Source organism: Manacus candei, unplaced genomic scaffold, assembly GCF_025592945.1.
Source record: "Manacus candei isolate 608988 ecotype Guabito, Panama unplaced genomic scaffold, ASM2559294v1 h1tg000056l, whole genome shotgun sequence".
NCBI classification, from domain to species: domain Eukaryota; kingdom Metazoa; phylum Chordata; class Aves; order Passeriformes; family Pipridae; genus Manacus; species Manacus candei.
The window spans coordinates 4,216,215-4,232,224 of NW_026138104.1; the positions used below are offsets into that span (position 1 = coordinate 4,216,215).

At 39.3% G+C, this 16,010-nt stretch overlaps 1 protein-coding gene across 2 annotated transcripts in view; it reads right to left on the minus strand.

Annotated features, from left to right (window-relative positions):
- CUBN (cubilin) overlaps positions 1-16,010 on the minus strand; it is a 143,529-nt gene that overhangs the window by 59,290 nt on the left and 68,229 nt on the right. For both annotated transcript variants that reach the window (XM_051802211.1, XM_051802210.1), the window contains exons 30-34: positions 12,546-12,720; positions 10,764-10,945; positions 4,701-4,857; positions 2,906-3,022; positions 524-637 (exon numbers count right to left, since the gene is read on the minus strand). In XM_051802211.1, coding sequence (XP_051658171.1) covers positions 524-637; positions 2,906-3,022; positions 4,701-4,857; positions 10,764-10,945; positions 12,546-12,720 — 745 coding nt within the window. The remainder of the gene's footprint in view (positions 1-523; positions 638-2,905; positions 3,023-4,700; positions 4,858-10,763; positions 10,946-12,545; positions 12,721-16,010) is intronic.

Sequence of the window (16,010 nt, forward strand, 5' to 3'; positions counted from 1 at the left end):
TGCTCCAGGTGGTTCCTGCCACTTGCTGGTGATGGCTCTGAACAGATGTGTCAGAAGCAAGCTGCAAAAAAAAGTCAGAAAAGAGCAGAAAAATCAGGCTTTCCAGGGCTTGAGGAAAAACCATTTTCTGCTCCCAGAAATCTGCAGCTTTCTTTTGTGCTTATGAGTGTGAGTTACGTTGTGTTTTGTATAGTTAACTATAAGTCCGTTAACAAGTTATAGTTAACAAGTCAGTTTAAACTGAATTGCTTGGTTCCCAATATTGTTCAGCTGAAGAGGAAGGAAAAGGCAGCTGGAGTCAACCCCAAACTGCAGGTTAGTGGAAATACAGCCAGAGCCTGGGAGGACTCTGCCATTCATACTGAAAACTTATCCTCCATTCTTGGTTTTCTCTGATCAGAGTGGCCAAGGAGCTTCTGTTATCAGAAAATCCATGAAGCAGGAGGCCACACACGGAAAACCTTCTCCTGCTTACCTTGGGTGTAGTTCTACATATGAAATACACAAGGGAAAGGTACAATACCTTGCAGAGGAGCCTCGTAGTTATCCCCATCCAAAATCTCCACAAAATCCGTTGTACAGTTTCGTCTAGCATTTTCAATATCAAAGTCAACGAAAGAGAGGGTGACGTGGTTGACTGGCGAAAGAGTAAAAGCTTAGAAGTTGTAATTTCACAGAGAAATAATTACATGTAAACACATGTATCATCTTTTCTTTTTTCCCTTGAGATCAATCAGTCCCCATAAAGCATAACATCTGAAGTAGTTTTTTCCACAATATGTTGAATGAATTTGATGGACGTACATTAACCTTTACTGCAAAGGTCCTGGTAAATCATTTCACCTTTCAGTACCTTCTAGTACAGACAACATTAGAAGCATAGGATTTAACATATACACACGAATGTCAGTTTCCTGGTATCTGAACAGCTTCATTATATACTGAAAGCATCAGCAAAGAAAACATGGGAAATCTACACATGTTCAGAAACAAAACTTATTTCTACACATCCATGACCTTCTGTCCCTTTGTGATCTATACCATAGATCCGGACAAAATGTGAACTGTCTCTGCCCTGCTCCAGGCTTAGAAAGAGACAGTTCTTTCATTGTATTGTAACATTCCATATTCATCAATTGGACCGGTCAAAGGATCATTAACTACCCTCAGCTATACTTGTACAGAATTGGATTTTCCACACTCTTGGACTGCAGGCTACATTCTGAAAAAGAGAATTTCTGACTCGTGGTATTTTTGACCCTCATTTGGCTCTTGCTTGCCTGATATGAACAAAGGTAATCACAACTGGCAGAAGAGAAGCTGTCCCACAGACACCAGTCTGTGACAGTAGTTAGTCCTGGCCTTAGAGCTCCTATGCAGTTTGAGTGGGTCAGAAGGAGTCGCACAATTTAGATGACAACTATTTTCTCCCACGTTGACCAAGCTGAATTTGACACAAATATTTTGCTTCTCACCAGGCCACACTTAATTGGCAAGAATAAGCTGCAGTGACAGACACGGACCCTGGCGCTGCATCCAGCAGGGTGCCACTGACTGGCATTCAGCTGCATACGCATGTTCCGCGCTCTTTTGTGTCCTGTCTGGTCAATCAATTACAGCTATCAATGCCAGTCCTCAGGATACAGAGCAAAAAGGAAAAACACAGTGGGTGGCCAGGGCAGGAGACTTGTTGGCCTTCTCGGTAAAAGCAGAGCAGGAGCTCTGCTGTGTCTTGCCATTGGCTAAATCTATTGTATATGGTTATGCAACGCAATGCATGCACGCCGTTTGTGTCTGTAGTGCTGAGGGACAGCAAAATGAAGCCACGTGTAGCTCTAACACGTGACATGTGGTGGTCCTGGTGGTAAGTGGAGAAAGTTACTACTTCTTCTACAGCATTTTTCTGGTCTTTCATATCGATATAATTCAGGAGACAACAGTTATGTATGAGTTTTCAACCTCGTCCAGGAAAAGACTGTCTTTAGAAATAAATGTTGTATAGGTGAGGAGCTTTGATGATGTCCATTTCACATACCTGTATATGAAACTATGCTAAATAAAAAAGGTATTTTTTTGTCTCCTGTTTTGTGTTCTGATGTCTTCTTTGTCAAATTGATTTTCATTTTATAAATTAGCAAAATAAGCTTATATTTTGAATTGGAACATTCGATGTTTTTAACAACTCTGGCTAAATATCAGATGCACAACTGAAGTAGAATAGTTCCTATTAAAAATACAGATACCATGATACTATTATAGGATTTAACACATACATTTTTTTTTTTTTGGAATCTTATAAATGTAAAGGTAATAGTGGGTACTAAAGGTAATACCAGTATCTGATGAAAAATATTTGGTCTTTTATGATCAATCACAAATCTGTGTAAAATTAGGAATAGTTGAGAGTGTATCTATGCACATAAGACCAGTTTATTTATATAGTTTTGTTTGCATTTGAAATTGAAATTCTTCTGTACCTTTTCTCATTATTGAATCTTTTTTTTTTATGTTAACAGTACAGATTTCATGTAATACAACTTTAGTCTGAAAAATCCAGACCAAAATAATGTCAGCTAAATACAAGTGCTTTAATTATATATAAACCCTTAGATTTTCTCACAGATGAATCCAACTCCACGTAGTATTCAACACCTCATTTATAATTGTAACACTTGGGTCACAGTAAATGGGCTAAGATGACAAAGTTGTAAACTGTTTTCCTCACTATGCACTAAATCTTTTACAGTGAAGTCTGACTTGTGACAGATTAGGAAAGCCACTCTCTCCAACTACCAGGATGCAGGACTTCCTAAAGAAATAAAGGAGGAATTTTGCATTGTTATTACAGAAAAGAAGACGAGGATGTTAGTCATCCCAGCTAACTATAAAAGATGTTTTTACTTACATGGTTCCTGAGCCTGAATAATCCAGCTGCAGTTCTGATTGTTTGGGTATTTGGCAGGATACAGAGGAGAGGAAATTGCTGCCCCAACTGAATCTGACTCTATGAAACTTCCGCACGCTTTAGAATAAAACACATAGATCATACACACACATAAATATTTACATATACAAACCACCTTTCTTAGATTCTGCAGTGCAAATGAATGCACAAACTGTAACCTGGTATATCAATGTGAAATGAGGATAAAATTCACAACAGTAATTTATCAGAAGAAGAGGCTTAAGGATTAGCTCCCAGCACTGGATGTACCAGTGCTCTGGATCCACAGTCATGCTGTACCTGCCTGACCATATGAGAGAAGCCAGAGTGACTTGAGAATAGACCTGATAGTTTTCATCTACTCATAGCCCAGAAGAGCAATCTTGGGGCCAAAATAACTTGGTTTCAGGGTAGAGCAATACACCCATTTCACTGGTCATTTGCCTGTGTTGGACACTAGGAAGAAAAAATCATAAGTAACTCTCCGCAACCTTCCAACAGCCAAGGATGGCACCACATTGCATTGGCAGGATTCTCTTGTGAGCTGTGTCAGCAAAACTGCAATGGTGTGAAGTGTAGCATGTGTGCAAGAGTGTGGTTGACTGCATAACTTTGGCTGACAGTGCTGAGTGCTGCCAAGCCTCACCTCTAAGCATAGTGGCTCATTATAAAGCCCCCAGGTCTAAGTTTAACACATGACTACTTAAAACAGCAGGGTGAGGAGGTAGGTACCAAAGAGTCAGATTCACTTATTGTGCTGTGCTGTCTAAAATACCCAACAGGAGATGGGTTTTAACAGGATTTTCTCAGGAAGAGGGAAGCTGGGTTGCCAACATCCTAGGCAGGGAGCACTTGCTCACCAGGCATGGTCTGTGCAGGACTGAATCCAGTAAATGTATTCTGAGAAAGTTTAACAGATTAGGCTCTCACAGCTGTTAGTCAGAAATGCTTAATTAGGTATCTAACTAGTACCTCAATAACCGGGGTTTCTGAGATTTTTATTGATGTAAGTTCCTCCTTTTCTTTATCATTTTTCACAATATTTTCAAAGAAAGAAACATTTCTGGGAAAACTGCTAATTTATAGTGAAAAGAATCTTGAGAAGTAAATTATTTTCTCCACAAATCTAAATGTCTGTATCTTGGAGAAAAAATGTTTACCAAATTATTGTGAAAAAAGTGAAAGAAAATCACCAGTTGTCAAATAGTATGTAATTTCATGAAAAATTCTGCCCAGCTGGTGTCATTTTTCATTAAAAAGGAAACCATGTAAAACACCAATTAGTCCTCCACAAATTGGATAGTTGATGTTTGGCAGGGTGTGCAGGCCTGAATCCATGGACTTCATCAACAGCACCACATAGAATTCTTTTATAGCTTTTCAGATTCATGCGCATGGATGGACATATAAAATGTTATTTTGTCACTAGGTCTCTGGAAACTGCCAGTTGCACATTTTTCTCAGGAAAGTTGTGGAGAGCTAACCCTCTAGGGAGAAAGAATAAGAGGTAGCTGATGTGTTCTAGATGCCTTGCCATAAAAAGTACAGGGTTTTTTCCCAGTTGAAGAATCTAAGGTGATCCTTTAAATTCTTTAAACTATAATTTGGAAAAAAATTGGTCCTGATAAAGATACACAGCTGTGTGCTACATATATAGAAACAACACTTCTCATTACCAGTTGGGTTAAAAGATTGTGTCTGATACAAATACACTGGTGATTAGATAAATATGCATTAATGTAAATGATGAAATTACCTTCAGTAAAGCGAGCACTGAAGCCCCTGTGCTGGATGGTTGTATCAGAGTGCAGTCGGATGTACATCAGATTCTTGGAGGATGTGATAGGAGGAGGATGCTCTGTTCCACACAGTTTTCTGAGAAGTGGTGCTTCATTGTTAGGACCATCAAACACCTGTTACAAAAAGATCAAATGAAGTATTTGGTTTCAATGTCAGTATTGAGAAGGCTTTTATTTCATTCTCTCTCTTAGGTTTCATATATTCTGATCCTGATATAGATTAGTATGGGTATGGGCAGCATAAACAAACTGATATGGGCACTGGAATGGGCAGTGCAAACAAACTGCATTGCCTATCTTAACCCTGTGGCAATTTCCAAAAAATGGATATATTTCAGTCTGAAGCTACTGTGGTCTTTGTAACAGAAATGCATCAAGTAAATGTGTATCTGGTATGGAAGCATTCGTCTTTTAACAATCCACATGCCCCCACACGTTTGTTGTTTCACAGAATCACAGAATATGCCAAGCTGGAAGGGACCCACAAGGGTCCAACTCCTGGCCCTGCACAGGACCATCCCCAAAAGTCATGCCATGTACCTGAGAGTATCATCCAAATGCTTCTTGAACTCTGTCAGGCTTGGTGCTGTGACCACTTCTCTGGGGAGCCTGTTCCAGTGCCCAACCACCCTCTGGGTGAAGAACCTTTTTTTAATATCTATCCTAAATCTCTCCTGACACAACTTAGGCCATTCCCTCAGTTTCTGTCACTGGTCTTCTGTTAATGACTAACATGAGTTCCCATGTAGCTTTTATTCAGTCAAACTCTGTATCTTGCCTCAGTAAAGACTTTTAAACATGCAACTGGTGCACCAATGAGAGCTCTGACAATGGATAAAAGATCACTAGGATTATATTTTTTACATAAATGCACTCAACATCAAGGATCAGAGTCCGTATATCTGTGTTTTATAATACCTTTAGGGTGCTGAATTACACACATATACATGAAGTGCTATTTAAGTAGAGGGGAAAGAAAAGCAAAAAAAAAAAGGGAGGAAGAAAGTAAAGATGGGTTTACAAAACTTCACTTTTAATTTTACCACAAATGCCTTCCTTCTCTTTTTTGTTTTTCCCCTACAGCTGATAATTTTGCTTCCTTCCTCTCTGTTTCACAATCAGGAAGAGAAGGACAGAGAAATTAGAAGCAATGAGCTTATAGCTTAAGCAGCACCAAAATTACAAGAAAAGAAACCAGAGAGAAAGAAAAATGGCCACAGTCTCAGAATCTCCCACTAGTGTTGCTTCTGTGTTTGGAGCCATGGGCCAGTCTCAGAGCTCTGGTGTCTGGTTTTAGAAGTGACAAGTGCTGGAGCTCCCAGCACAGTTGCATGACCCACAGAGGAAGAGCCTTTGAGCTACTTACTGGGCAGCAACAGCAGTTGAATTCAGTTCCTGTTTCAGCATTAACGTCCTGCACTGTCACAGGCACTTCATTTAATATGACCTATGACTCAGTCGGAGAAAAATTTGGATTAAAATATGGATAGAAGTACTGGAAGATACTGAGGTGCCGGGATGTCAAAAGCTACATAAAAACTCTCTTTGAGTAAAATAATGCCATCAGATTAGAGGATATGTACTTCTTATTGAGATTGTCTTCTTTTACTTCGAAACGCCTCAAATTCCAGCAAGTCTGTGCAAGGCAGCACCAATGAATTAGAGATTTCTGACAAGAATGTATAACAGAAGGCAATGTTTCTGCCTCCAGCATTCAAAGGCCTTTAAGCATATTATTGAAAAAAATATAAAAACAGTAGGTGGGAGAAAAGTGACCTCTCTCAAATAAAACCTCAGAGCTGAGAAACAAAGGACAAAACTCTTGCTTAATCCACTGACATACCCTACATAGTCAATGCTGTACTCATGAATTAAACATTTGCTTGTGATTCTGTGAACACTAGAGAGCTGTGTGAGACCTTATGACAGAGTATTAAGTGTTCTGCAATGCTTGTAAAAATGAGTACCTGGTAAAGGGACCCAAAAATATCCATCCATTCAATCTTTTCTTCTCTCTTGGCATCCTGCCACAATCAGTCCTTTAATACAGCTTGTGCAGTGTTTATTCTTCCTCTGCACATATATTCAGTATATAAATCAGACTGCCTGAAGTTAAAAACCACAAACCATGGAATGTGAAAAAAACAAACTAGTGACTAACAAAATAACCCTTTGGAATGAAGGCATTGTCTTTCCCTAGACAGTAGCAAGAGGATTTTATCTGAATGCTAGAATTGAGAATAAGCATTGCACTGAGAGAGCATAGAGAGAGGCCTGACTACAGTTCTCCTAACATGCTGGTTTTGATGGATCTGTGCACCTCTGCCCAGCTGAGGATATGACCAGTGACACACGGACTGTTGTGAGGCTCTAGTGGTTGAGCTTTCTCACTCGTTAAGACATTAAGGATGAGTAACATAAGAGACTAAGTAGGCATTTCATTCCAAGAGCTTTCTGGAATAAAGAAGTCTTTCTTTGGTAATACTAGGAGAGGAGCATGAAGTCAGAGGAATGTTTACTGTATCAAGTGTATTTGCTGTTTCTGGGCATCTTGCTTGAAGAATAGTACTGTCTCCTCTTTGAGAAACTCTGGGATTGATTCCCCGTCATTTCACTTGATACAAATCTGTCTCAAGCAACATTTCAGCATAAGCATTAGAGGGATACAGCAGCAACTCTTAGGAGTTACAGCAGCTACAAGTTAAGCAGGAACAGGAACACGTGGGTATTTTCTGGTTGCATCATTTCCGTTCACTTGTTATTTATTAATTTAAACTATTTTATAGGGACAATTTCAGGCTTAAAGTTAGAAGTTAGATCAGAAAACACAATATTAACACGCTAGTTCTGGAGAGAGTTGTGTCTTTCTGCAGTTTCTTAAATTTGTTTTGATACATTCGAGAAATGCATTTTTCTGGCTTCATGAGTAGAGGAAAATTACACATTTGCTTACTTAAAAGCCAAGTTTTCAATTTCACCGTGCATAGCAGCAATTTGCTTTTCTATTCCCTTTCCACAATGAACATAACTGAGTGAATTATTGCCTTCTTCAAATGTGTCCTGAATTTTGCAAAAATACATGACAAAAGGACAACAACTGTTGTCTTCTGAGCCATAAAAACTCCATATTTCTAGCTGTTCTCTCTCGGAAGACTCTCTCTGCCAGTACCCGGAATAAATGAAGTCATACCTCCTTTCTAGATGCCAGAAGCTTATATTTTTACATTCCTGTGTATTACTTGTTATACTGCAACAGGAAAGAAAAATAACAATTACTTAATCAAAGTCACTGGACAGAACAAACTATTTCTTCCTCCCCTTCTCAGGACCTTCTGCTACAAGCACTGCCTTCTGAGCCACATCCTCCTCAATCCTTAAATACTTGAAACTCTTGCTGACCTGCACTCCTGGCATAGCATCAGATACATTACTGGTTAAACATGGCCAAACATACAGCAATTAGTGCACTCACTATTTCTTTCCCTCTATTTTCCTTCAAAGAAAGAAATTTGTTTGTTGTGAGACACACTCTCCAGATAGAAATAGGCTAGTACACAGAAAGGAAGATAAAAATTTATTCCTTATGTATGGTGACAGTGACAGTAAAAGAGTCTACTCAAAGATCTTATGCTTTCTACAGAATATTACTGAGTTGTATTCGAGATCCTTATTTAGCAGATGAAGAGGTGCTCATCTGTTATTCGAACAAATAAGGTACACAACTGGGGCACAGAAACAGAGGAATCAACAAAATTTAGGCAGCTAAGCAAATGAAGAATGTACTCCCTGTGCACTCCTTCCACTGGCTCTAGAGGGAGCTCAGGGCAGTTACCCCATGGTGACCATCAGGGGCTCAGAATTCATTCTGTTGAACCTAGATCTGTGCTCAGATTCACACGGGAAATCACTGAGCAGAACTGAAAAATGCACTGGGCTTCTTGGACTTGCAGCATAGCCAAGAAGCAGCAGACACAAGTATTTTCCTTTCCTCCATTTTGCTCACATAACACATGCAGTGGAAAACCTTAGAGGAAAGAAATACATTTTCATGTGTTCTCCATAGAAGAGAATTTATCATAGAAATATAAAACCAAAAAAAATCTTGAATCATAACACAGGGAAAAATGAGTTGATCTAGAAGGGGAAGGATGAAGGAAAAGACCGTTGGTACACTCAAGGGTGGAGGGAAGCCCCAAGAGAACTCATAGAGCAAATAAAATCCATAAAGATAAGTCAAAATTCAAGAAACAGAAAAGGGTGGAACCACTGTGTTACTCATATATGGTAGTTGTTCCTACATTAGGAAGAGAAAAACAACCCACCTGCTTCCTTAGCTGCCTGTATTTTCCATTTACACAGCTTTTGGAATGTAATTCCTAAATCATTCATAGTCAGACATCTACTTATACATTTCCAGTTCCTCTCTGTTCCCTCACTCTGTTTTCCTCTGTGTGAGGCATATAACAAGCCTTTGCAATGAGACGAACACAAATCACAGCTAGGTGTTGGTATCAAGTGATGTTCTTATTGGTATACTAGGAATGAAACTTCATCTACTCCTTTCTTGCCCTGCTGATTCCTCTACATGAGCTCTGAAATGCTCTTCACTACCTCATACTCCAAAGCCTCAGAGCCCTTCATTATCTCTTGGCTTCAAATCAGCGTTCTCCCTCATCAGTTTTCAAACCACACTCCACTTGGTGGGCAGTGATTGATGCCTGCATTAAATTTAAATCTCCCTCCCTGTTCACATTGCTGCTTCAGTTGTGTTTGTACAGCCAGGGCTGATGGACAACTCCTTCCTTCACCACCCCCAGAAAACCAAAAAAGCAGAAGCAAACAGATACTCCTATAGCACTGAAGGACAAGGGGTGTCACTGCACTGCAATGGTCTGCAAACTTCATTCATAAGTGTTAGGTAAGGGGAGCTGTTTCTGTAACTGCAAGGAGCTCATGTTGCTGAGTACTCCACAAAGTGTTTAGACAGGTACCCACGTCCATTGGCATCAGGTTTAAAAGAGAAACTTGTATATCAGGCCTTTTCAGAATTTACTCCTTAACTGGTGAATGGTTTTGGGGGGTTTTTTTGCAGTAGTATGATCTCAGATGGCCCATGTTTCTGTCAGGCACTTTGATTTTCTACTCCTGTGTGATAGCATAGAAGACTTGAAAATTCCCTTCAATGGTCCCCTGATGTAGTTAATAATGTAAATAAAAAGACATAACCATATTTCCCTATGCTTCATAACCAGAAAAAAAAAAGGAAGAACAGTCATTGTACAAAGATGCTTTGTGGTCAAATGAAATCTTCAGTTCTGCTCAGCAAAGTGGGGACACATTTCCTCTTTTTCTGGTTCAGTACAAAAAAGCTTTACGAGACGATGTTGTTAAAACTGACGCCGTTTTGAAAAGAGTCTCAGTTCCTGCCAAATTGAGTTCTCTGCGAATGACAGTTTATCAAGGAGAGGAAAGCTGGATTTTGGGCTACAGCCACTGTGCTTTATCCAACTGGTACTGATTCACACATGCCTTTGTACTGAGTGAAGTGCAATCTGACATCAAAGGTCAGGACTTCATGTCTCTGCTCCCAAAAGGCCAAGTGGAGATGTGGAGGGTTCTTCATTTTTGTGCACTGATTGAGAATCAGTTTTAATTTCTGTAGCATCAACAAAAACTCACAAACCAACAGCAATGTGAAGCTTTAAAGAGAGCAGTGGCTCTAATGAAGTAATTAAACAGACAGCTGAGGAGCACCTGAATGCACAGTGTGTACATAAAGAAAACCAGGCAGCCACAATTCCCTCTGGATGTAGACCTCCCTCTCTCCTGAGTTCGTAACAGACTATGGGCAATCTGTTATATATGTCGGCAGTTCATCCTATGGCTTGGAATAAGCTGTGGTAAACTGCACTATGAATGGGAAAGGGTGTCATAATAACAGCAAACTATGTATGAGGTTATTTTGCAAGCATTTCACCAGACTCTTTAGAGAACCTTTTAAAATATCTTTTGTTACTTACTTCCACATTGTCATAGTTACATGAATGGTGATTTTCAATGTCAAAATCCGTGAAATTCAATAGCACTCTGTGGCTGTAGTCAACTTGGATAACCCAAGAACAATCTGTGTTGTTATTATAAGGTTGAGGATAGTTTGGAGAATGGATTTCCCCACTGGTAGCTTGGAAAACACCACCACAACCTGAAAAAGACATGATCAATTTTAATCACAAGCTCCTCTCTTTCATGCTTAGCAAGAATTCAGCTCTATTTTTAAACTAAGAATGCCTCCTTCTTTATATTTTCTACATTAAACTTTTGTAAGATGAGTGCTACAACTGTTGAAGTGTCCTGGCTGGAACAAAAATCAATGGAAATTACTATCAGGAAAGTATAATATTATCATTATAATTGAATATGCAACAACAATACTGTGAAGTAGTTTCTTTCTAGCCCCAGGCTGGTAGTAGATATTGCAAAGGCCGAAGCATTAGTGCTGGTATTTCTTTACCCTAGATACTGCAAAAGCAATCCAAAATACCATTCATTTGAACACCACAGACCTGGCATACTGAGAAAGCAATGACTATTCCTAGCTGAGCATACGGTGAGAAAAATACTTCTATACCAAGACAGCTGAGAGCTCGTCACTGCTCATGAGCAGTAGAGCAATTGCAAGCCTCAAGTTTCTACATGTGTACCCATGCAGCTGAGGGTTTACTGAAGATTCCACCCTCAGATATTTCTGACCAGAATAACTCTGGTGCTCTTGAATAACTAAATAGCCTGGAATGATGGATCCTGTATGGAAAGTACACGACTAACACAAACAAATGGACTTTTATATATTGTAAAGGGATGGAGGAGGGAGAGGGAAACATATTGGGATTGCTGTAGATGGAGGCAGCCCGCTGGAAGAATAAAAGACCATACTGTTATTGCATTCTAGTGAGTGGGTATTTTAGAGGCTAGAGGGGGGTGGAAGTACAAGAGGCAAGACGCTGTAAAGGGATGAGAAAGCTTCAGGGGGCCTAAGTAATAAAAATAAGCTGCTAGATCTTGGAAGGGGATTAATTCAAAGGACTATTGTAGAGTACTTTTATTCAAAAAAATCTTGTGCCTTTCTCATAAAACTTGTGAGAGATGAGAAGTATAAACCTTGACAAATTAATGAATCAGTGTGCTTAATCAAGCAAAACTTCAAGAATTAAAATCTGCCTCTCCTCACTTTTCATTGCAATTATTTTCCGATAATTGGCCTTTTCATAAGAATTCATTCAACACGTGGTTGAATCTTTTAAGCCTGTCTTTTTTACTGATTACCAGTAAGGCTATGAACAATCACATGGGGTGTAGATGAACCTTATAGAGTTCAAGTATTTACTAATCATGCCAAATATTTTTGGAGTCCACCGAGTTCACCAAGGTAAGCCACATTCTCAGATATCTTTCACTTTACTGTTTAAAACCAAAAGCATCATTCAGCTAATAAAGGACTCTGTATGGGTAAGTGGGTGGGAAGAACTGGTAGCATGCAAATATCTTTTTTTGATTACAGGAATATCTTGATTAATTTTGTAGAGAAGAAACCCACAAAAAATACATAAATAGGCCTAGATTTCAGCTAGTTAGACAATTTTTTCTTCTGTGTGTCTTTCAGCATCTCTTACTCTTACCAAATCTAGTAGCACCCACATCCTCCTTCAGCTTTCAGTCCTATGCTGTTTGACTGAGTGCTTGCATGGCTGATCCTCGATTCTTTGACTTCTTGACTTTCTCATGGTATTAATCAGTATACTCACCACCTGGATTTTCTTGCCAGGAGGCATTAAAACCTCTCCCTGTCACTGCTGCATCTGTCTTGAAACGGACAATGGCCGAATTGCCGGTGGTAGAGACTCGCAGTGGGTTTTGTGCTGATCTTGAAACACACAGTTGGGCCAGCCTAGGAGAGAGGAAATCCGGGCCACCATAGACCTAGAAATGGAAGAAATACTGTCAAAGTTTTCCAAAGAGACCGTTTGCCATACAGAGTACATGAAAACTGTTTAGCTAGAAGGAAAAAAGCAACCCAATCTATAAGTATTGATTAGACATTTTTAAATGTAAAGCAGATAATAGAGTTATTTTCTCTGCAGGTTTACTTGGTATCTGAACCAACTGACTGAACCAAGTATGAAATGCTAGATGATTTCAGAATAGTCTTGCATTAAATAGAAGTTTCTGTTTGGGGACTGGGCTACATTCCTCTTCCCCTTACCTTCAGGATTAGCACCTTGTTTCTGTGGGCATGTAAATGCAGATTTTTTTTGCATGCTTGTGCAAACAAACTCCTTCTCTTCACAGGAATCTGTGCTGATGTTTTGCATTATTGATGTTCAGAGACATTACTAAGGATGATTATTATACTGGGGCTAGATTTCATCATTCCTTCTGATAAAACAAAAAAAATTGCAATTTTGTTGACTTCAAGGGCAGTATAAACATCCAAATGATGGGATTTTGGTCAAGTAAACTACATTTTAATAATACTCTTTGGAAGCAAGGATATATATCATATATATTTGCCACAGAAGACAAGTTTTGACTTCAAAGAGTAATTATTTCCTACTCAGAAGAGACTGCCCCAGAAAACCATCTCTCTCTTAAGCATCATCAGCAGTATTGTGTACTTATAATGCATTTTTAAACCAAATGAAGTGAATGAGGTGGCAGTGCTGAAGGATTGTTAATTCTGTTTCTTGTTTTCCCAGAAGGGATGTAGGATTTCAGTTTGAGCCCATTTATAACTCGTGGAACTGGCTCAGCTTCCCTAGTCTTCTGCCTCAAAGCAGAAGAAAACACACATGCTCAGTGCCATTTCCAAATCCAGACATGTGATTTTGGTGCTAAGAGCCCTCAATGATTGAATTTTCCTGTCTTCCTGCATGCAAATGAAATGCCACCTGATACTAAAAGTCTACTACCTTCCATTTGTATGTCCCCGGTAGGGCAGCAGCTGCAAAAGGCACCTGACAGTAACCTCAAATGTGAAAACCAGGAAAGAGATACACTAAATTAAGTGTGCCACTGTCTTTCAGCAATTGAAATAGTAATGGAAAGATTCTCACTGTATAAGTACATATTATGTATAAATCCTAAAGTTAAACTAGAGAACAGCAAGTTCTAACAAAAAAAACCCCACTACCCAACCCAAAAAAAAAACCCCAAACAAACAAACAAAAACACCCAACCCCCCCCAAAAAGCAGAGAACAGGAATATAAGGCAACAAAACCCATCAGAATTTTCCAACCAGTAGCATCTCAAGTCTGCTCCAATATTTTATTAGTCCGGTAAACATCAAAAAGGTCAAAAGAAGCAATCCATGAATCTCTCTTTAAAAGCAACAGTACTGTAAGAAACAGCTTTCTCTGTGACACTTTTTCCTCTGATCACTTCTAGATGAGGGAAAACTCATTATTTTAATAAGCTCTGTCAGATACTTTTTATCCCCAGAAGAAGTTTGGGTTCTGTACAAGCTAAATATCTGAGTAAGTCTAACAAAGAGCTGAGTTAGTCCCCCCACCTCCAGGGCTGAGTGTAGCGCATTGTTACATAATTTGATTAACTGTATGTTCACTGTCTGCTCACAGGACCTGACACTGCTCTGATGTTAGAGTTTTAAGAGAAAAAAATTGGTTTTTAACTGGAAAAATATTCAGAGACTTCAGATTAATGTGAGATCTCAGAAACTGAATCTTGCATCCCCAGAAGAAATAAGGAATTGATTTTTTTATAAACATCATAGTCTGTTCAGTGTTCCAAAGACTGCATTTTGCTGATAACACAGCCTTAATAACTTAAACATATTTATTTTGACCGAGACAGCACTTTTTTGCATTCTGCAGAGAGGCTGCCTGACTTGAATAGATAATGGCTCCTCTGTCCAATCGATCGTCTCAGGGCATTCAAGAGAAGTCAGTATGGATGAAATCGCAGCTCAGATTCAGAATCTGTAATGAAGCTGTCACAGTCTGAGGAAGAAGCCTGTTTGTCCACTGGAAGCTCAGTGTCTTCAGAAAAATCATACTGCTTGGCTGCTCGTGAGGCCCAGTGACAGTTGCATTTGTCAGAAGTCTGTTCAAACTGTGAATTTTAAAATGTGTTTGTGGTATATTCCCTGAGTAAGAGCCACAGCATGAGATTTAGCTGGAACACATGCTCTTCATCATCTAAACCAGCCTAGGGAAGCTATGTGACAGAGGAAACAGCAGGAGTTTCTAACATGCATCTAATAAGCCTCATGGACCAGCCTCTCACATCATCCCTGGTGCTCTGTGGGGCCATCTGCACACCATGGACAAGGGAACCAAACCCAGCTCTGACATAAGCCCTGCTGATTTCTGTAGCATTACCTCAGAAATTACCTTGGCCTGAGCTGAACATTTAGAATTGACCTGTTGGGAAGGAATTAAGGATGGGGAAGAAATATTGATGGAAATCTGAGGTTTGTGGGTCTCGTTTACATTGTTAACTGTTCAGCAACAGCTTTCTGCAGTTTCAAAATAAAAAGCAGTCAGAGGCATGCTCTTAGCAGTTAGGAGTCTATTTTCTTTTCTCCTTTAGGCCAGTTCAATTAATCAGATGCTTTCACAAGGGCTGGAACAAAAACAAATTCAAGTGTTTCCATGACAAAAAACAATAAAATATTATATTTGGCTCCAAAGAGAAAAACCAATAGTTACCACATGAAAAAAAAAAAGAGGGAAAAGAGAATGGATGGAAAGAATGAATTCAAGGGTGTGGTTCACAAAGAGTCATAGGATGTCTGAGCTGAAAAAAACCAAAAATAAAAATAAAAACAAAACCAGCTAGTCTGACCAGAGTACCTGATCCAGAGATAAAGTGGTATTGGATGGCATAACAGTGCTGCAGGACACTGACGTAAAGCCCATGGTTTTAATCTGTTCTTATCATTTGCTTCTGCCCCGTTAGCTCCATTTATTGTTAACAGTCAGCATTCCAGAGTTATGAGCAACAGAAAGCTGTTTTTATGTGGTTGGTCACCCTCATGACACAGATTTTCTGGGAATAACACTGATCCCTGTTCAGATATAACTTCCAGCAAAGAGAGAGCGTGGCTTTGACAAAGAATCAAGAACTTTGGTAATTTTTGGTGTTTCTTTATATTTAAATGAGAAGACCAAAGCATCTAATAAAGACTTGGAAGTGCAATAGATTGAGAGTGTTCCTTCCTTTTCAGCTCAGAGCTACATCTTGGTGAGAC